Source organism: Balaenoptera physalus, assembly GCF_965194825.1.
Source record: "Balaenoptera physalus genome assembly, chromosome: 3".
NCBI lineage: Eukaryota > Metazoa > Chordata > Mammalia > Artiodactyla > Balaenopteridae > Balaenoptera > Balaenoptera physalus.
In genome coordinates this window covers 13,418,917-13,440,991 of record NC_138890.1, presented here as the reverse complement: position 1 = coordinate 13,440,991, position 22,075 = coordinate 13,418,917, and the positions used below count along the sequence as shown (strand labels likewise).

At 50.7% G+C, this 22,075-nt stretch overlaps 1 protein-coding gene across 2 annotated transcripts in view; it reads right to left on the bottom strand.

The window, feature by feature from the left end:
- The window catches only part of UPF1 (UPF1 RNA helicase and ATPase), a 35,194-nt gene extending 13,468 nt beyond the window's left edge, over window positions 1–21,726 (bottom strand). The window contains exons 1-11 of one of the 2 annotated variants that reach the window (XM_082455447.1): window positions 21,195–21,726; window positions 8,422–8,564; window positions 6,732–6,821; window positions 4,243–4,410; window positions 3,639–3,819; window positions 2,345–2,506; window positions 1,600–1,717; window positions 1,349–1,447; window positions 748–856; window positions 414–573; window positions 192–310 (exon numbers count right to left, since the gene is read on the bottom strand). In XM_082455447.1, the coding sequence (XP_082311573.1) occupies window positions 192–310; window positions 414–573; window positions 748–856; window positions 1,349–1,447; window positions 1,600–1,717; window positions 2,345–2,506; window positions 3,639–3,819; window positions 4,243–4,410; window positions 6,732–6,821; window positions 8,422–8,564; window positions 21,195–21,416 (1,571 nt within the window). In that variant the 5' untranslated portion in view covers window positions 21,417–21,726. The remainder of the gene's footprint in view (window positions 1–191; window positions 311–413; window positions 574–747; window positions 857–1,348; window positions 1,448–1,599; window positions 1,718–2,344; window positions 2,507–3,638; window positions 3,820–4,242; window positions 4,411–6,731; window positions 6,822–8,421; window positions 8,565–21,194) is intronic. The other variant, XM_082455448.1, reaches the window with a different exon arrangement.
- Between the last annotated feature and the right edge of the window lie 349 nt (window positions 21,727–22,075).

The following is a 22,075-nucleotide window of genomic DNA, read 5'->3' as shown; positions in this document are numbered from 1 at the left end:
CAACACAACCCAGGATGAACTTACCCACTATGGCCTTTACAAGAATGGCAGGTTTGCTTGTTAAAAGCAACCACAAAGGCCAGATCTAATATAAACGGCATAGAATGCAGCATGCCAGACACCCCGGGCCCCAAAGCCTCCTGGAAGACAGGCCTCCCTCTCTCCCCGACTTGGGCTGTGCAGAGCCCTACCCGTTGCCTTGCCGAGCCAGGTGGTAGACAATGGTGGCTGAGGTCACCGTCTTTCCTGTGCCCGGCGGGCCCTGGATCAGACTCAGTGGTCTCTGCAGCACAGTCTTCACGGCGTAAACCTTCAGATACAAGTGGCCGTTAGGGGTGTAGACACAGCGGAGGGCCGCTCACCAGGCAGGCTCTGCAGTCCAGGACCCTCCTGCCCCCGGGGCGGGTGAGAACCTGAGAGTGGTTGAGGTCAGGGAGCCCCTGCGCCGTGAAGCGCTTGGGCAGCTGGCACTTGATGATCACATCCTCCACCTCGTGGCCGAGCAGTTTGTGGTAGATGTAGCCCGACACGGAGGTCTCGTCCACAGCAAAGGTTTTCAACGCACTCTGCATCCTGAAAGGAAAGCTCCAGGTCAGTGGCACGCACCACCGTGGAGCTGCTGTGCAGACCTGCCCCTCTGTGACGAGGAGGAGAAGCACGGAGACGCCGGAGGCAGCAGCCATGCCAAGGGCAGGTGACCACAAAGTAGATGCAGGGAAGTAGAGGCTGGGAAGGAGGCAGACATACCTGTCGAATGAGGTTGACTTCCACACGAAATCCACCTGGAAGTTATGAGTCACCTCCACGGGTGCACCCACACTGCTCCGAAGCTCAATAGCGATCTCGTCGCCATAATCTATGCCGCCGAGTTAAGTCTCATCCTTGTCAAAAGCCTTTCTGAGGAGCCCTCACTCTGTTACTGAAGAGACAGACCCTCCTCTGCACCAAAGACAGAAAACGCAGCCAGAGCCCCATGTTCTCAGTGACAGATCCTGCCCACCGTGTCCGGGGCCAGTGCAGCCAGCACCCAGCATGGAGCAGCCAGGCTCAGGGCCCAGGTTCCAGGTCCTGATTGTGGATTTCCACAGAGCCCTGAGGCACATAGCTCGGAGCACCCTGGCTTCTGCCTAAGCAGCTCTCTTCATCAGTTTTATATAAACGGTGCCCCCTCAGAGGACACCTGAAGAAAGGGCGTTCCAGCCGCGGCTGTACACACCCTTCCCTCCACCTGAGGCCTCGAGGCTGCTCTCAGCAGTGACCCCCACGCAGGTCTCCTGTGCTCAGGACAAGCTCGCCAGAGACTTGGGCAGACAGTGCCTGTGCCAGCCCTTCTTTACACAAAGGATACTATCAGGGACCTTGATGACATGGCCGATCCCTTTCCATAGGGGCGCCAGGTCCCCTTTGTACCGCAGGCATATCTCATCCCCTTGCATGAGCCTCATGTCTTACAGGGAAAAGACAGCAAGAAAGGTTAAGAGTTTTCACACGCGCCACAGATGCTACCATGAAGAGTTCAAATTAAGGGACACTTTACAGGGGTGAAACTAGGAATTTTATGCTACTTATGGTCACAAATATTTTAAAACTTAAAATCACCTCTTAACCAAATTATGACTAAATCCTCATTACCAGAGTCAGTCTTGGGCAAAGTGAAGTAGGCGATTCTCTTCTTGTTAAGGCCCAGGTCCCACCTGACCGTGATGTTATCTTGAGTCTGAGCACATAAAAAATAAGAGCCCTGTTAGCCTGCAACACAGACACAGGCCTGGACTCCTTGTGTCTGGGTTTCCACAGGTGCGTGCCCTATGGCGAGCAGCACCAGACAGCCTGAAACACCAACAAGGGCACATCCAAGAGAGAAGTCATTAGGACCCCGAAACCTGCACAGGACGACCAGGAGACCCCCACATGATGTCTGTTCTTGGAGGCGGCTTCTCCGTGGGCTGCGGAGGGAGAGAAGGAAGCCGATGGCTGAGGACACATCCCGTGAGCCTCAGGGCTCCTGCTTCCTATGCACAGTCTCCGAGGGACGGGCACAAGGAGTGTCCTCAGTGTGCTGTGGGCTCCTGAGGTCTGACTCTCATGGCTGTGGCAAAGGCTACAAACCCAACTGTAAGGAATTTTTGTTGCATTTAAAATCAGAAAACACCCAGGCAGGTGTCTGGCTTTGAGTGATGGGGCGTCTGCCCACAGGCCTGTCCTCAATCCACGGTTCCGTCTCTCAGGGGCTGGGCCTCGGCCCACGTCAGCATTTGCAGTCTGCAGAGAAAACCACCCTCCCCAGACCTTAGGAGAGATGCTTTGTTAAAATGACCAAACCCTCCTGCACACACCACATCACCTGCGACTCTTTCAGTTTCTTATCATAGTCAGCCTCCAGCTTGACTAGAGGACCGAATATGTTCTGGTACTGGTAGGCATCCTCATACCGCAGGAGGACATGCTGCGGCTCCTCATCCACTCCCGGCTTCTCGAGGTCCTCCAAGGTGGCAGAAGGATTTTCCTAGAGGACAAGAACGGCACCACGTTCTTCCCTGTTCTCACCTCTAAAATGAACTATATGCGAGCTCCCCAGTCAACAGAGGCACAGTCACACCCACCATTTCTTAGAACGAGCTGATGTTGGGCTGATGCAGAGAAGGGCACCCGGTGGTCGGTGGTGTCCACCCCGTAAGGAGAGCCCTCATATCAGGAAGTCCACGTGGCACACAAGGGTGGACACCCCAGGTACACAGCCCTGACACACCTATACCATCAGATGGCTGCATTCTCCAACAAAGGCCTAGCCCCTGACCTGGGAGAGATTACACTTCTTCCTGGCTGCCAGAAAGATTACTGGCTTCCCTGGCTGTGTAAACAGAAAGGAAGGCCCACCTCCCCATTTCCTCCTGATCCTATGCTGCACCAACAGGCGCAACACACACTCTCTTGGCAGGGACAGAACAGTATGTGGGCTGTTTGGATACAAACAGGAACAGTGAAACAATTGTGGCAACTTGAAAATCAAGGTGGAAAGGTTCCTTGCTGGACTGTCCTTCAAAAATATTTTGACTTGCACTTGAAGTGAAGATAAATTCACATCTTTGATTATATGGGTGCCTAATTAAAATTTCTAGCCTAGTTACTAAAACTTTATCAAAAAATATAAACAGCCAGAACCAGAGATGGGCTTCCCTGGAGAAAGAGTCTGTGGGCAGAGCAGGAATCCCGCGCGCCCCCAGCTGGGTGTCGCCTTGGCTCCGATGCGTCACAGGCCCAACCAGGTTTTATAGAGTGCACCCACAGTCCTGTCTGTCTACTCAGGCCCGGCTCCTCCTGACATGTCCACACACAGTCACCAATGGCCAGTTCCCATCCACTTCCTTCCCACCACCTACCTTTGCCCTCAGCAAGAAGAGAAAAATTCCAACAGCCGGAGCTTTCCTTTCCCAGAGGCCTGGCGGGAGGTACCCGTGGCGCCCTCGGTCCCGCTTCCAGAAGGAGCTCAAGGGGCCACTCCAGGTAGAGGCTGTAGAGTCTCCCTCGAGCTCCTTCCGGAATCTCCTGTTTCTGAGACACCACCCCCAGCTCCCCTCTCCACCCACCCCCCCAACACTCGGTGCTGAGATGGATGGGCACTCCCAGCAAGCCCTCACCTTCCAGAGCTCCTCCAGCTTGTTGATCTGCTGGGCGGTGATCTGCCGCGCCCGCAGCTGCTCCTGCTCAGAAGGGATCTTGACCAGCCAGGACAGGAAGCAACGGTCCTGGATCAGGGGCTGCCACTGCGAGCTGTCCCAGTTAATGTCCTTGAGGCTGCTCTGACTGGCACAGGGCTGCCTGCAGAAGCCCCGAGGGCGGGGAGAGCCCAGGTGAGGATGACCTCTAGCCCCCCAAAGGCTTACTGCCTTTAACCTCAAAGGGGCGTTCCCTACATTTTACTGTATGATCACATTACCTTTAAATTGTTAGCAATAAATTGCATCTCCCCACACACTTGAGCTCTGAACTCTTAAAACTCAGAACAGACTTTGCTTTTACAGAATTGTTTTCATGATTTAACCAGAACACACCCCAAAAGGGTTACTTGACATTCCTAGCTCTCTAACAAGCCCCAACCCCCCGAACCTCCTTACACCTCGTCAGTCGGCAGAAACTATTTTAAAGCTCCATGGAGTCAGAGCCATGGAGTGGCTGAGTCTTTGCGGAAGATGACTGGGGCTGAAAGGCAGTCCCCCAGGGAAATCGCGGCCCCACCCTCACCTGCATAGCAGCACCACAACCGAGTCAGCCTTGGCGGGGATGAAGCCGAGGAGGAAGACGTTGCGGCAGCCGCAGTTATAACACTCCAGAACCGTCTCCCCCAGGGGCCCATCCTTGTGCAGAGTCACCTCTTTGCATTTTGCCCTCACGAGGTGATTTACAATGTGGCTGAAACCAGGAAATGATAAATAGTTAACACCCAAAGTTTGGCTTTTCACCACTTCCAATTTTCGAGCTCCGTTAAAAGTTCCGGTACCATTCACGGTCCATTAGCAGGAGTGGTCACACCTCATCCATCTGGCATCCCGGGGGACCAGCCCGCCCCTGAACTGGCTCCCCATTGAGCACAAAAATCAATCCGACTTGAACCATTTTTAAGGAAAACTTTCCTAACATGTTTCACACAGTTCCTGCTTTTTTCTCTCCGCCCCCCTCAGTTCCTGCTTTCTTAAATCCAACTTATTGGACCTAAGTGAATCTAAGGCTGGGGCCAAGGCTGCTGTCCTGGAGAGGCAGGAGGCTCGCCCCTTTCACTGCTCCTCTGCTCGTTGTAGTTTCTCTCCTGCTCCTTTCAAAGTCACTTCTCATGGCCCCTGTGCCTGCTTCCAGGAGCAACACCCCTCCTCATTTGCTGCAGGCCAGGAAACCTGATAACCAAATGTATTAGAAACCTGAGGACAGTAAAAAATACTGAGTAGTGGGGCTCAGGGCTACTCTCCGGAAGCACAGGGCCAGCCCTGAACGGTCTGAAAGCCCCGCCGCCTCAGCTCTTTCCTTGCTGCGCGTGGCCAGGGCTCTGACGCCTTTCTCATTTCCGGGACACGGCTCACCTAAACCAGGACCTGATTGCCCCAGCCACCGAACTCTACCCTCCGCCACGCCAGCCTCACTCAGGGCCCACGGGTGGTGCACGGCTCTGCCTCAAGCCCTCCCAGCCCCCCCAACGATCTGCAGCCTGGCTGCAGGTTTGTCACACGCTGAGCATGCCTGCCAAGCCTCCAGCCTTCCCTGCTGCCGCCCTCACATCACCTTGGGAAACCCCTCCTGTTGCAAGCTTCGGCTCAGATGCCAACATCCGAATCCTCTCTGGCCCCACGAAGACTGTCAGATTACCTAACTAATCATCACTGCTCTCCGTACCTCCAAAGCCACCCCTCCCCCCACCCCGCCACCCTTGGGCCTTCTACCAGGATCAGTGATTTCCTCTTGTCTTTTCTAGGCCCACCTCACCCCATTACACTGGCAGCTTCCTGAAGGCGAGTGGCTGTCCCATCACCTTCACAGTCTGACCCTGCACAGAACACACAATCTGGCTGGCCGAGTCTGTTTTCTCTTAGAGGCCCTCCACTCACTTCCCTGATCTTGGCTCTGCTGACCAGAAGCTGGGGTTGCCAGCCAAGGCAAGTTTTATTTAACTGCTTTTCCTGCAGGAGAGGAACTAATGCGAACACGGTAACACTTATAATTACCCAGAACGTTTGGAAAATGGTATACCAGTCTCTTCTGGGTACCCTGAAGATGCTTTTCCCTTCAAATCTCTAAAAAACACCAGCTCCCTTTCTTGCCTCACTCAGAACCCCACAATTCGCATTACTAACTCCAAGGTGACACGAGATCTGACCATTCTGTGTCCTCAGCCACGGCTGCCAAAGGCACAGGAAGGGTATGGGCTCTGTAGAAATAAAGCTGCCTACAGAATTTTGTCACTTTATTTCTATAAAACATGAACCTCAGAGGAAGATGCCGCTTTCTTGCAGGCGACCTGGATCCCTGTCCCACGGAGACTCTGCTCTGCTTCCCTGTGGTAATGGAGTGAGTCGCTGCACATCACGGCGGCCTTGGAGGAGCCACCAGGACCAGACCCATGCCAGTGGTGGAGGCTGAGGAGTCTCACCACTCGAGCTTAGCCAAACGGACTCTCCCCTGGAATCCAAGCACCCTCACAATGCGGGTCTCACCCCAAACACAGAAAAAGGGACCTAGTCACAGCTGCTGCTGATCAACAGCAGGAAGGGAAGCCCAGAGCTGACGGTCAAGTGAACTTAATTTCATCTGATGATTCAGGATCTGGCCCATATTAGCCTCAGGACTGCTCTGATGAGCTAAGGCCAGAGGGAGCCTTCTCAGGAAAGGGCTCCCATGGATGCCCATTACTGTCTTGGGAACATCCTCCCCAGGCACCCAGTAATGAAGATGAACGGGCGTGCCAGGAGCTCATCTTGCAGAAAAATATAAATAAAAACTGGGAAAGAGAATTAAGCCAACCCTACTTGCATAATAAAAAGAACCACAGAGAATAAATCAAGGGTAAATACATTAAGGCATTCACACACCACCATCTGTTTCAAGTTAAACCAGTCACAGAGGAGGGAAAAAACCAGGTTTGTTAGCGTGATTTTATATTGTGCTTCGCTTCAACATTTCCATAATTTACACACAAATCTGAGCACAGCACTGATTAAAGACACATGCGCGGTTTGATTATCTACCTGCCAGAAGTATTTCCACGTCCATTACAGAACCACTTCTTGCTGGTATTACAGTAAACCACGCAAGCAGGATCGTGTATTCCGCAGTAACTAAAAAAGTCAAAACATCAACAGTTAAAGCTAGAAGACCACTCTCTGGTTTTAATTTGGCAGGATGTAAAATTCTTTCCTCTTACAACATTTTTAAGTTTTTCATTAAACACATACTCAAACCCAACGATCCCACTAACAAAATCGAATCAGTTAACTGCAGAGGCATCCTGACCCTGTGAACGCAGGGAAGGGTTTAGGGGTGCTGTGGAGACTCCTCAGACAGCAGCAAAGCCCCTTCCAGGGTGAGGTGGGGGGGTGAGAGCAGTGCAAGGTGCCAGGTGAGCCCAACAACGGAGTCCTAAAACACCCCAGGTGACCTAGTCACTCCCCTTGGCCTGAAGTTTCAGGAACTGTGACTTATAAGCAGGGAAATCAGCATCCCTAGCTCTGGGCACACAGAAGGTAAGCTGAGACCACGCTGTGTTCACAGTGCCTCCCATGCTCCAGCAGAGGGCGCCGTGCTCCTGGGAACACTCAGCTCAACCCAGCAGCGGAGGGTCCTGGGGTACAGACTGAGCTCAGCTCGCAAGGAGCACCTAGGGAGAGCCCCCTGGCCTCCCTTTTCTGAAAATCAACACACCAAAAACAAAAATATTGGCTCTCCACAGAGTTCTCTATGTGGATGAAGCCAAGACTCAAGTCTCAAACGAGAATGTCCTCTGGCCAAGAACCTTCCCTGTAACACCTCACGCCAGGGGGGCTCTCCCTACTCCACTCCCCGGGGACGGCAGGTGTGCGAGGGGGTGTGCAGACTTTAACGACCTGCAGCTTCACCAGGACCACTTCACAGGCATATCTGGTACATAACAGGAACGCGAATACATACGTAAAAATGTACTGTAAATGAGAGTGAACAAAGAGCCAACAAAGTAAAAAAGTGTGCCCACCAAGCAGGGAAAAGAGCGGCCCTCTGTCCCGTGATGGGTGCAGACCTCAGAGGGGCAGCGTGCCCAAGGGGCAGGCAGAGCTGAGTAGAGGCCCAGGCCCACTGCCCTGCCTGGCGGGGTGCCCTGAGCAAGATCATTTCACCTCTTTTGGTCTCAATTTCCTCACGTGCGTGTAACAAAAAAGCAAGAGTAAGTCCAAACACAAGGGGTGGGTCCTCCTCTAGATGAGAATTCCAAATTTGGTCAACACGCAGGTCTATCCACTGACTACTCACTTCCAATTTTTCAGGAATCTTCAACGCAACAAGGAGGCAGATTTTTAAAGAAGCCTACAGTAATCTCTTTGTAAGAGAAATCTTAGCTGCTCTATTCACCCTCCAAATGCTCACCCGATGTGATGAGTTATTTCTGATAAGTGAGTGGGGCAGGTACCGGGTAACAACCCAAGGGCCTGAGGAAGGCAGAGAAGGGGAACCTTTCCCCCTCCAGCTGGGAGAATCAGGGATGACAGAGGGTGCTGATCCCATTCGCCTGCCCAGTAATAGGGACTTATATGTGTACAAAGGCTTGAGCAACCTCCTTATTCCCAAGGACAGTGTTTCCAAGTGTCACAGTCCATGGTCTTAGAGGGGCCTCTGTAAAGTCAGCAAATGCATATAGAATGTGGATGCTCTGGGAGGCGAGTCCTCTCCTCCGCTGAAGGTGCTCACCTGCAGGCATGTACGGGGAGATCCTTCGTGTAATAGGTATCTTCCTCATCTTCTTCGAAGTTCAACTCGGCCAACAACTGGCTAGTCTTGGCCACGCTGTCATCCACAGCCCCGTTCTGCAGGATGCCCTCAGGTCCACCGACCTATGGCAGAAGGCAGCGTCACCATGAAAGACTGCAGCTTCCGGGCCTCAGCCCAGGCACGTGGCTTCTCCCCATATGAGCAGTCATGGCAACCTTCCCGTGAAGCACTGGCCTGCTCTCTACTGTGCAACAGTTCAGCATCTTCTGATTTGACTTTTCATACTCTCCTCTTCCCTATCAAACCTACCTGGCCAAAAACAGGGCACAGGTGGCTGAGGTCATCCGCCCTGCCACCTGCACACCCAGGCCCAACCCCATCTAGCCACAGCGCCATGACTACAAGCAGGAAGCTGAGGGCCACAAGAAGCAAGATGACTTTTTACAAACCAGGTATGGTTCCCCCCTGCGGACAGCTGCACAAGGGTCCTCCTCCTTTAAAGCCTAAGCACCAGAAATAAAGGTTGTGACCCCTGCAGATGTGGGAATGCAGTTCTCTCATTAGTCCACATACTTCCTTCACTGACAGTTCCCCTCTCCAGAAGGCAGCCCTTCTTAATTATGAATTAGAAATTTAATGTTAGGATAATCTTCCAGTTTCAGGACACAATCTTACCAAATGTACCCTTTATATGTTATAACAGCAAAAACATACCAATAGGCAACTTTAAATAACTAAGCGATGAATTTCACAGGCACCTCTGCTGAGCTCACACATCCATTCATGGGTGCACAGACTCAGCTTGTCCGAGGGAAACAGGCGCTCCTAATGCTGCCCCCCCAGGAACTGCCTCCTCAGACAGCAGCCAGCAGTCCCCATCATGGTCCCCACGGGTCACAGCCCACACAAGGCTGGGTCAAGCAGTGGAAGCATCATGCGATGAAAGACGGGAAGGAGTGACGAGCCCCAGGGCAGGCACCAGGTTTCTCTGAGCTGTGAGACGAGATCAGACACTGGCCTGCCACGCAGAGCTGGGAAACCAAAACCCACACCCACGCCATGCGGGGTTGGCTCAGGCCACTCCCTGTCCACTGCTCCAGTCACCTATACGGGCCTAAGGACAACGGGTCTCCTGAGTGGGGGAGCATCCCAGAAACTCCAAAGGTGCATTCGGGTTGTCAAGGAAGCCAAGAACCCATTACAGGAACACGTGTCTCTGTAATGGTCTCAGCCAGATCAGAACCCCATTTCACTGTGTCTGCCACCACTTTAATATACTATCTTTTTTTCTTAAGATTTTTTTGATGTGGACCATTTTTAAAGTCTTTATTGAATTTTTTACAATATTGCTTCGTTTTAGGTTTTGGCTTTTTGGCCACCAGGCATGTGGGATCTTAGCTCCCCAACAAGGGATCGAGCCCACACCCTCTGCAATGAAGGCGAAGTCTTAACCACTGGACCACCAGGGAAGTCCCAACATTTTTTCAGAAGGCAACAATCAGGTTAAATGCAAGAAGACTGTATGCTTTGTTTGGGGGAAATTTTTTTTTTTTTTCAAAAATGAAAAATCAGTATCAACTTTTGGATTTTAATGTAATGAAGATAGTGTTATTAACATCATCACAAGCACCTCTTTGTAAATCCCTGATCCTCTTTTTAAAAAAATTGTAAGTGGTTCCGTGGCGTTAAGTACATTCACATGGTTGTGCAACCACTACCACCATCCATCTCCAGAACTTTCTCATCTTCTCAAACTGAAACTATCCATTCCCCCTCCCTCAGCCCCTGGTAACCTCCATTCTACTTTCTGTTTCTATGAATTTGACTACGTAGGGACCTCACATAAGTGGAATCATACGGTATTTGCCCTTTTGTGACTGACTTATTTCACTTAGCATAATGTGCTCAAGGTTCATCTATGTCCTGTGTCAGAATTTCCTCCCTTTTTAAGGCTGAATAATATTCCATTGTATGGACACACAACATTTTGTTTATCCATTCATCAGTCAGTGGATACTTGGGTTGCTTCCACCTTCTGGCTGCTGTGAATGATGTTGCTATGAACATGGAGAACGAGTATCTCTTCAAGTCCCTGTTTTCAATTCTTTGGGGTATATACCCAGAAGTGAAGTTGCTGAATCATATAATTATTCTATGTATAACTTTTTGAGGAATTGCCATACTGTTTTCCACAGCAGCTACACTATTTTATATTCCCACCCACCAGTAGTGCACAAGGGTCCTAATTTCTCCACATCCTTGCCAACACTTGTGATTTTTCTGTTGGTTGTTGACAGTAGCCATCCTAATGGGTGTGAGGTGGTATCTCATTGTGGTTTTGATTGGCATAACCTGGATTATAATGATGCTAAATATCTTTTCCTATGCCTGTTGGCCATTTGTATATCTTCTTTGGAGAAAGGTCCAAAAAAAAGGAACTCTCCTTTGCTGTTGGTGGGAATGTAAATTGGTGCAGCCACTATGGAGAAAAGTATGGGGGTTCCTCAAGAAACTAAAAATAGAACTACCATATGACCCAGCAATCCCACTCCTGGGCATATATCCGGAGAAAACTCTAATTCGAAATGTACATGCACCCCAATGTTCACAGCAGCACTATTTACAACAGCCAGGACGTGCAAGGAGCCTAAATGTCCATCGACAGAGGAATGGATAAGAAGATGTGGTACATATACATAAAATGGAATATGACTCAGCCATAAAAAAGAATGAAATACTGTCATTTGCAGCAACATGGATGGACATATCATATTATCATATTAAGTGAAGTCACTTATCATATTAAGTGAAGTCAGACAGAGAAAGACAAATATCATATGATATCACTTGCATGTGAAATCTAAAGAAATGAAACAAATGAACTTATTTACAAAACAGAAATGGACTCACAACCATAGAAAACAAACTTATGGTTACCAAAGGGGCTGATGGGGGGGGGGTGTTAATTAGGAGTTTGAAATTGACATATACACCCTGCTACTATAAAATAGATAAACAACAGGGACCTACAGTATAGGGTACTACATTCAATATCTTGTAATAACCTATAATGGAAAAGAATCTGAAAAAGAATATATATATATAACTGAATCATTTTGCTGTATACCTGAAACTAACACAATATTGTAAATTAACTATACTTCAATTTAAAAAGTGGTTGGGGGACTTCCCTCGTGGTCCAGTGGTTAAGACTCCACGATCCCAATGCAGGGGGCCCAGGTTCGATCCCTGGTCAGGGAACTAAGATCCCATATACCACAACTAAGACGGCACGCCTTAGAGAAGCCCGTGCGTCGCAACGAAGACCCAGCGCAGCCAAAATAAATAAATAAATAGGTAAATAAATAAATTTTAAAAATAAAATTAAAAATGGTTAATTAAAAAAAAAAAGAAAAAAGAGAATGCTTGCCAACTCCTAGTCTAGAAGAACTCCTAAAATGTCTCACCAGGTTGTATAAACTTTTATGTGTAAAGAAATATCCTTAGTGATATGTGAATCTTTACTTTCCTGAAACATCAAAATTAGTATGTGGAGTAATACAGACACCTGCGTGACACCAGGTGCCTTCATTCCACCCACTCCTGCTTCATCCAGGCCTCAGATCCCACACTTCATCTCCCCTCACAGAGGGAAGAGTGAACCAGCAGAGGGCACATCAGGAATGTGTGAGGCTCTTAACAGAGCCTGACCAACCATGTGACGACCCTTTCTCTGCATCACTCATACCCCTTCAGGCTTAATAAGGAGCAGGAAATCTAAGTCCGCTCTAGGATCTGCTCTAGGAACTCTCAAGAGACAATACAATACCGACACGACACAAGGTCAGATGGATTCTCCCTCACCCCCACTGAAGGCAGGGAGACTAGAGAGAGGAGTCCAGATTCCCCAGTAGGCCTTGTAGCTGTGTGGCTGGGAGGCGTGGGTGTGTCCCTCCTCACAAGTATTTATGCACACCTACACACCACATGCACTTGTCCAACCCCTGCCCAGCCCCACTCCTGCCCAGCTGTGACCTGACCACAACACAGACTTCTATAACTGGCTTGTTAGTTTCTCCCTCTACTTTCTGGAAAGTTTTAAGATAAACATTAACTTCAAAAATACATTTGACCTTAACAACTATAATTAAATGAGTTAAAGCACTGAAGAGTGCCTGGCACAGAGAAGGCCCACAGTCCAAGCCAGGCGACATAATGGAAGAAGGGAGGGGAGTGTCCTTGTCTGGCACAGGACTGAGGTTATCAACCCATCACCTCCAGCCAGGACCCCTGGGTCCTGCTGGGCTCAAGAAGGGTAAGTCCTCCCTGCACCCCAAGCCCATCCCCAGGCACCATGTCACTGGGTCTAGAAAGCGAAGGAAACAGTTCCCTCTCCACCCCTGCTCTGGACACTCATTATCGAAGTCCATCTATGAGCTGCTGAGCTGATCAAGGCCTTGCAGAGGTTTTCTGCCCAGAGAGTTTCTTACGACCCACTGCAGAACTCAGTGCACCTCAGAGCAGCAGGAAGAGAGGTCACTTCATTCCCAGAAAGGAAAAGCACATCAATTCAAAAATTACCACTAACTGTGCTGGTAAGAACTTTTAGACCATAAATTTTTACCCCAAACCTCATAAGCGTCATACCACTCAGCATGAAATGGACATTTCTGTCCATCAATCCCCGACTATGCCAATGTCCCAGGGCCTTTACACTCACTATCTCCCTGGCTTCTACACAGATGGCTCCTGGTCCTTCAGTCTCGGTCCACAGGGCACCTCCTAGGGAGGCCTCCCCGACCCCATCTGAGGGGCGCCAGTGGGGCCAGCTCTGCCGGTCCTGCTCCCTGCTGTGACCCCCGCACCTAGAACTGAGCCCACACCCCAGGAGGCTCTCACAGTGTTAGCTAAACGAATGTATCTTCTCATCCAAAATATAAGGGTTGAGATGTAAAATGACTCATCATTTATTCTTTTCTTCCACAACTTAAATAAAAAAGAGCGAGTGGGAAATCGCCTTTCCCTCAGGTGACCTGAGGCAGAGAGGAACTACCAGGTCTCTGAGCCTTGCCTCAGGAAAAGGCTAACAGAAGATCCACTCTCCCTCAGCTTTTGAAAAAGTTTCAAAACTACAGAGAATGAATGACCCACACACCCACCATCTGGATCCACCAGCCACTCACATTTTGCCACACTTGCTCTCTCCCTCTCTTGCTCTGCACACGTATGCACACATGCGTTCACACACACACATACTTTTCTGTTCCTGATCCATTTCAGAATCATAGGTCCCAGGACAAGGGCTTTCTCCACACAACCACAATATAAACATCACACTCAGGAATAATACTGATATAATACTGATACCTAATACACATAGACACATTTTCCCAATGTCCCAATAATGTCCTTTACAGTTTTTTAAATCCAAGATCCAGTTAACAATTACACATTATTTGTGATGTAATCTCTTAGCCTTCTTTAATCCATTAGTTTTAACCACAAGAAATTGTTGAGATTTGACCATTTTTGACCTACAATGAAGGGAACTTCACATGGTCCCAACCCAACACAGCAGTCCCTGAGCTTTGGGTTAAAGGAGTTCTACCTGCCTCCCTCTTTTCAGTAGACCCTTGTTTTGATCAAATGCCAAGTCCACCCCTGCAGTTCATTTCAAAGCTCAAGAATATCCTTGACCTGTCTGGGGTGTCTGCAGCTCACCTTGTGCTGCCCCTGCCTGCCCAGCTCTGGGGTCAGGCACTCTCAGAGGAGCTCACAGACTGAGATGGAATCCACCCACACCTGCGGGGAGAAGCCAGGCTGTGAGGAGAGGTTCAGTCCAGAAGGCAGGACACCTCACAGGACAATGACCTGGACCGGATCCTGGCTCAGTGGCATGAAAAGAAGAAAAGGGAGGGGCTGCCCAGAAGAGCAGGGCTGGAGACATGACGATCAATCACATTAATACTAGACCTCACAGGGATCCGAACCAGGTAAATAATCTGACTGTGGATCCGCCATGTATTCAATATTAGATGATCCTGAAAAACTATTGTTGGTGCTGTTTGTCTGACCACAGCAGTATGGCTATGAAGGAAAGATGTCCTTTTCGTGTTTTTAGAAACGCATTCTAAATAGCATAGGTCTAAATGGTTGAGTATCACTAACTCATATGGCTCAACCTCAGAAGAGTGAAATGACAAGTTGGATTTGCTTTAAAACACTTCAGCAAAAAAAAAAGAAAAAAGAGAGAAAAGAAAATCTTCCCAATCATCAAATCAAGAAGACAGATGGGCAGGATTTGCTTTATCTACTTATACATGAGAGAATTCCTAATAAACATTTTTACACAATACAGGTGGACAAGGTGGCTGCCTGGAATCTGCGTTAGCTCTGCAGAGCCATGCACCTGAAAGGAGTGACAGAAGACGAGCACAGCTTGTACCAAATGGCTTCTGCCCCGGGATGAGGCAAGCAACCCCTCCAGGTTCACTGGCAGCCCTGGCAGCTGAGCTACACGAGGAGCTAGAGCAGATAGGAAGGTGCTATCCTCAGTCATGACAAAGGGCTACTCACAGCTCAGCAGGCAGCCTAAATCAACTGTACTGTCTAGAAGCCATCTTGGCAACAGTCCGCAGGGATCCTGAGAAGCCTGGCTCAGCTGTCCAACTCGCAAGCTGCTAGTGGACCAACACACATAAAAAGGCACAAGGACCCTATTCCAGCCATGGGATCCCAGGACCCAGCATTCCTGTTGTTTATCAGAGGAAGTAGGATTTTACCCTCAAGGAAAGCTCTTCCGGCAAGAAGAGTTCAAAGCCCCCCAAGACTGGGGCCCCGTAAGACTTGGAAAAGGGAGCACCGGAGACCCGGTCCGACTCACTGTCCCCTCTGCACCTCCCAGGCCACACTGTGCTCTGGGTCCCACTGAACACAATGGTCATCTTGGCCCTTCTCTGTGAGCTGGACTGTCCTATACCACCGAAAGACCACCCCTACCACGCTAACCACCACAACTGCCCCTCAGTTGAGAGCCACTGCCCACAATCTGCCCCTCCAGCCCCTGCACACAGTGCTCTGGTGGGGCCTCTCCCTCCTGCAAGGCCTCTCACCCAGGTCTCAGGGCAGCACCTCCAAAGGTCTGTTGACCCCTACTCACACCTTCCATCCAAGGGGAGCCCTGCCTCAGCCCAGGGGGATCCCGGGCCCTGATGAAAACCATCAGACAAGAACTCACACCTGCTCTAGAGGAGTTATGAGGACTCGGGGACAACAGGTGCTCAGCACAGTGACAAGCATGTGCCCGAGGAGGAGTGGCCACTGTGGCCACCTGGTACTGTGGTAGTTCACACATGCGCTCACCTGAAGGCACACATCTGACCCCAGCACTCTCTGCCTGAGCTCCCCTTCTAGCCTCAGCCAAACTCTGCCAGGTCTCCCCGCCACCTAAGGGCCCTTCCTCTCAAGGGAGGTCATGGCACCCCTCAGCAGCAACACAAGGCTCCAGGATCCAGCCCGAGCCCCTCGTCGTGGACAACAGCCCTTTCCCTCCATGCCAAGCCCTGTGCCCAAGTTGTTCAGGGTGCACTTCCTGAACAACTCAAGGACCACCACTCACAAAGGCTTTTTTCCCTTTCCCTCCTCTGGGCCCTCACTGTCCCCAGGGTCAACTGCAGACTGGGCAGCACCTGCCATTTCTAACAAAGAAGCTACAGTTGGCAAAGAGCTCACTTTGACTCCCAGTGGGAGTCAGCCCTCCCCAAGCACAGCAAGACAGGGAAACAGAAGTACTGAGAGGACGGGAGTTGAGAACCAGGCTGAGGAGGTCAGCCTGAGACTCTGTGCAGAGGGAACAAAACAAAACATGAACAGACACGAGGGCTCCCAGGCTCACATGAGCAGTGTGGCCAGGCCTCAGCTCCTACCTCTGAACTCCAGCACAGAACCTACCTAGCACATGAGGCACCACATCTCCCCAGTGTGTGACCTGGCGTAGGAAGCGCGGGGTCACCCGATCTCCCTACCTTAGAGCTTTAACAAGAAACTACCAAGATTAGAAGGAGCAAAAATAGAAGAGGAAAGGAAAGGTGGCATGAAAGAGAACTCAGAACAGTGAGTGACTGTTGTAATGGCTACACAGCCCAGTAAATTTACTAAAAAAAAAAAACAAAAAAAACACATAACACTGAATTGAACACTTAAAAACAAGAGGACTCGGGAACTGCCTGGAGGTCTAGTGGTTAGGACTCCACGCTTCCAATGCCAGGGGCCCGGGTTCAATCCCTGGTCAGGGAACTAAGATCCTGCAAGCCACTTGGCAAAGCCAAAAAAAAAAAAAGTATGTCTTACCTGCTTATATCCATGACCCAGATCAAGGTGTGTGAAATTGTAAAAATTATAAAAAAACAAACAAACAAGAGGACTCTGGTATATGACCATACCTCAGTAAAGCTATTATTTATTTATTTTATTATTATTATTTTTTTTTTTTGGCTGCGTTGGGTCTTCATTGCTCCGCGCGGGCTTTCTCTAGTTGCGGTGACCGGGGGCTACTCTTCATTGCGGTGCACGGGCTTCTCACTGCGGTGGCTTCTCTCGTTGCGGAGCACGGGCTCTAGGCACGCGGGCTCAGTAGTTGTGGCGCACGGGCTTAGTTGCTTCGTGGCATGTGGGATCATCCCGGACCAGGGCTCGAACCCGTGTCCACTGCATTGGCAGGTGGATTCTTAACCACTGCACCACCAGGGAAGCCCAGTAAAGCTATTAGAAAGATGCCTCTCTTTTTTGGTTGTGGGAGCTAGATTGATAGAGAACTTTTGTTCTGCTGTTACTATTGGAATTGTATTAGTGTTAACTTTTCCCCCAATCATGCTGAATCTGGGTAATGAAATTAATTGGGTAAATAGAGTTAGAAGTTATTTCGCTTATTAAGCAGTAACTGACACGTAAGCCCTCCCTTTTGGGGGTTTGGAACCAAATGCCAGAAATCCACTAAGAGAAAAGTACAGGTAGAACACATGCCAGAGCTCCTGCGAGGCTAGCAGCATCTCATCTCCAATTTTCTCAAGGCGTACTTATGTCACAGCTGTACTGAGTGTTCACGGAACAAAAAAAGGCCAACTCAAATTTTAAACTCACCACTTTTAGGAACCCCGGAACTATATGGAATTCACTCCTCATCATAAGCTGAGGGCCAGGAAGCAGAAGATGATCTGTTTACCTGGACAATCAAGGATCTGCTGGAACAGCCTTCCTTGACTTCTGAAGGCAGCAGGTTTTGAAGAGTAGGTAGCAGCTCTTTATAATTTTATAAACTGACACACATCAATGTACGTAAACACCGGTTAATCCATCAATAAAGGTAACAAACACATCCATCACCCTCAGTCTCCTCGTACCTTTGCCATCCCTCTGTCCTTTCCTCCCCTCCCCACAACCACTGATCTGCCTTCTGTCACTGTAGGTTACCTAGCACTTTCTAGAGTTTTATATGAACAGAATCAAAGAGTATATACTCTTTTTTAAGTGCATCTTTCACTCACTGTAATTATTTTAAGATGCATCCATGTTGCTGGCTGTATCAATGGTTCATTTCCTTTTTTTTGTTTGGCAGTGTTCCCAACTCTTAAGATTTTCACCATAATTCCAATGTTTGGAGGAAACACGATAGTAGCAACAGTCAAGGGGAAATATTCCAACTAGGCAGACCAGAAGGTCTGTAATACCAGCTATTATGCAAAGGACTTCCAAAATTACCTTTCCCTGCCTTTTGAGGGGTAGGGGAAGGGGCCAGGAAAGGGTCAAATACTCAAAAGAAAACTGTCCCTTTATCTTAAGGACACTTGGCAGGGCTTTGATAAATATCAGTTTCAAATCATAAACAAGAAAACAAGTGTTATTGGAACCAACTCAAAGCTCAGCAGGAGTCACCTCTGCCTGCCATTCTCCCACCCTGGCCAAGATACACATGTGTTACCTCAACAAACTTTCAGATAAAACCAACTGTGCAAAACTGGCAGTCAAGACTGGTATCAAAAGTGGCTACACACCGGAAAACAGTCTGGCAGCACCCGAAAAAGCAACGGGCAGTTGTTACCATACCACCCACCAATTTCACTGAAGGCTTACGTCCACACAGAAACCTGTACACAGACGTTCACAGCAGCATTTTCCATAACAGCTAAAAACAAAAGCAACCCAAATGTCCACCGACAGGTAAGGGGATAAATAAAATGTGGTCTGTCTGTGTTGTGGAATATCATTCAGTCATAAAAAGGAATGAAGCAGATACATGCTACAACATGGATGAACCTTGAAAACATGCTCAGTAAAAGAACAAAAGACCACATACTATATGTCTATTTATATGAAATGTCCAGAGTACCTAAATCCAAAGATAGAAAGATTAGTGGCTGCCTGGGGTTAGAGAAGGGAGGACTGACAGGCTAAGGGGTGCAGGGCTTCTTTTTATGGAGATGAAAATGTCCTAAAATCGACTGTGGTGGTGGCTGCACAACTCTGAATGTACTGAAGTCACTGAATTGCACACTTTGAATGGGTGAAGTGTATGGTATGTGAACTCTACCCCGGTAAAGCTGTGAAACAAAAGTGGTTGCCCAGCACTTGACAATCCACAGCCACTCATCCTATAAGATAAAATCAAAAGGCACTCAGAATGGAAGCCCAGGGACTTCTCTGGCGGTGCAGTGGTTAAGAATCCTCCTGCCAGTGCAGGCGACACGGGTTCGAACCCTGGTCCGGGAAGATCCCACGTGCCGCGGAGCAGCTAAGCCTGTGCACCACAACTACTGAGCCTGCGCTCTAGAGCCCGTGAGCCACAACTACTGAGCCCATACGCCTAGGGCCCGTGCTCTGATACAAGAGAAGCCACCGCAATGAGTAGCCCCCACTCACCACAACTAGAGAAAGCCCGCACACAGCAACGAAGACCCAACGCAGCCAAAAATAAATAAGTAAATAAATTTATTTATTAAAAAAAAAAAAAAGAACCCAACTAGAACTCAGAGCTGCCCCAGGCTCGCTGTTTTACAGGCTACAGTTTAAACAGGATTTGCAATAAAATGATTACCTCTCACAACCCTGAGCTGCCACGGGTCATGGCACACTGCTCAACCAAGAGATCTTTATCCTCAGCCTTCCGGACACGCTGGACACAAATTACAGACAGCACTATCCGGTCTATCCATTCATACATGAGTCCAGATTTCACGTATGTTTGAAAGTAACAAAAATATAGCTGTTATCCCCATTTTACAGCTGTGGAAACAGGTCTACAGAGTATGAAACTACAGGCGTTATCATGAGCCTCCAGCGGCTCATTCATTTCTCCATGCAAACTCTCCCCTCCCTCCTACCTTCCCCCACCATATGTAAACAAAACCGAAAAAACATACATATGGTGCACACCTGTTCTCCCTGATGCCCCACCCATCAAGCTTCTATTTTTAAGGAATCTGGGGTTAGCATGAGTCAAATGTTTTCTGCTTCTATTAGGGGCTAAAAGAAAGTCCAAGTGGGTGGTCTACCCACGGGAATGACTCATCCAACTAGAATGTAAGCCCCCTCCTCCAGGACAGGGTTTGAGCTCACTCTGGCTGAGGATGGGTTAGCTCCCCGCACCCTGGCAGTGGATCCTCTTGCTAAGGGACACCTATGACAAGGTGAACCCTATAGCTCCTCCCTGGCTGAGAATTCAGGAAAATAAACCTGAGGGAGGTGCCAGGCACAGGAATGGAATCTGAGATCCACAGGAAGATGGCTACATTCCTAGGGGAGCCCAGCCCAAGGCCACTGCGAGCCCCTTCTCTCACCCCGGGGGCAGGGACCCAGGTCCAGGAAGTGTATGCCCAACACACTCTCGTAACACAAACCCAAATTTATAATAACTGAGCAGCCTTCCCTAAATGTTCACATCATTAAGAACAAAACTTTCTGACGTGGCAGAACCATTTATATGAAACCCACTACCACTGCCCCATTGGAGGAACAAACTCAAAACCAACTTTTCCAAGGCAGGGCTGTGGAGTTACGTAACAGGTCGATTTCAGCAACAGGCAATGCAAGAAGGAAAAACAAAACGCAAACTGCTTCATGAATAATCTTAAAAGCCAGCGAGTGTGGGGTTCTCGATTGGATGCAAAAATTCCGTTTCTGCTGGGGAAGCCTCGACCCTCCTCTCGCCAGCATCCCAGGGCCCGGTGAAATTTGAACCCGCCGCACAGTAGGCATGAATGGGGGCGGGGGTGCCCTGATGGCTGCGACCACAGGTAAGGGAGTGGGGCAGGGCGGTCGCATCAGCCAGAGGGGGAACCGGAGCAGATCACCCCGGAGCTGGTTTGAGCAGGGCACTGACCCAGCAGGAGGAGAACTCGGGGACAAGTCGCCCCCGACCTGGCCAGAGACGGACCTAGGGCCGCTCACCTCGGACAGGCCCGGAAGAGGACTTGGGACAGATCACCTAAGACCCGGCCTGAGCTAAGTCCTGAGATCACTCGTACGCAACCAGAGCGGAACTTGAAGGAGATCTACCCGGGTCCGGCTGGAGAGCGGAAACTGGGGCAGGTTACTCCGGGCACGTCCTGAGCGGGAGATCCCCAGCCATGTTACTCCGGACCCGGCCGGACTGTGGGACCCGAGCAGATCAGCCCGGGCCCGGCTGGAGGGGAAACCGGGGCAGGTCCCCGACCGCCGAGGCCCGGCCCCGGCTTCCGGCGTCGCCATGTGCCGCTCACCTGCGCGTCGAGCTGTCCGGCCGCCGCGCCCGGGCCCGCGCAGACCGGGGCCCCAGCGCCGCCACCTCCGGGGCCGCCGGGGGGCGTCTGCGTCTGGCTGGGGAGAGTGAAGTCGGTAAACTCGAACTCGGAGCCCTGGGTGTCGGCGCCGAGCAGCTCGGCCTCCTCGGTGTCCAGGAAGGTGAGCGTCTGCGAGCTGGGCCCGTACGCCTCCACGCTCATGGTGCCGCCGCGTAGAGCTCTCAGGCCGGCTCCGCACCGCACTCGAGCCCGCCGCCGCGCTGAGGCCTAGGCCGCAGGCCTCGGGCTGCCGCCGCCGCCGCTGCGCCCCTGCCCGTGGACCGGATCAAAACGCCCGCCGCAGAGCGAGCAGGGTCGAGAGTCACGCGCGCCAAACCGCCGCCGCTGCCGCCGAGCCTCTCAGCTTCGCCGCTTCCTTCGGAGCCGCCCGCCCTCGCAGCCCTCGGCAGGAACAGCCGCCACCGCTGCCGTCGCCGTCGTGCGCGTGCGCGAGCCCGACGCCGGCGCAGGTGCGCGTGCGCGAGCCCGACGCCGGCGCAGGCGCGCGCACTCCTTGAGGACGCCTCCAACCGCGCCCGGACTCCCGGAGCCTAGCGGGCCGACGGGACGCGCAGCGTGTACGCGTGGGGGGCGGGGCTTCCAACCGCCGTCTCGGCAGACGCTCCAGTACGTGGTCCCGCCCCAACCGCTGCTCTGTGGCGCTGGGGCAGCGGTTGGTTGCGGACGTGGTCGTCTGTGTCGTTAGAGGCGGTGACAGTGTCTTGGGTTAACTGATCGCCAACTGAATGCCTTACATAGGTGGAACACCCAGCTGGGGAGGCTTGGCGAGGACGGTGCGGTGCGTCCCCATCTCTCGAAGA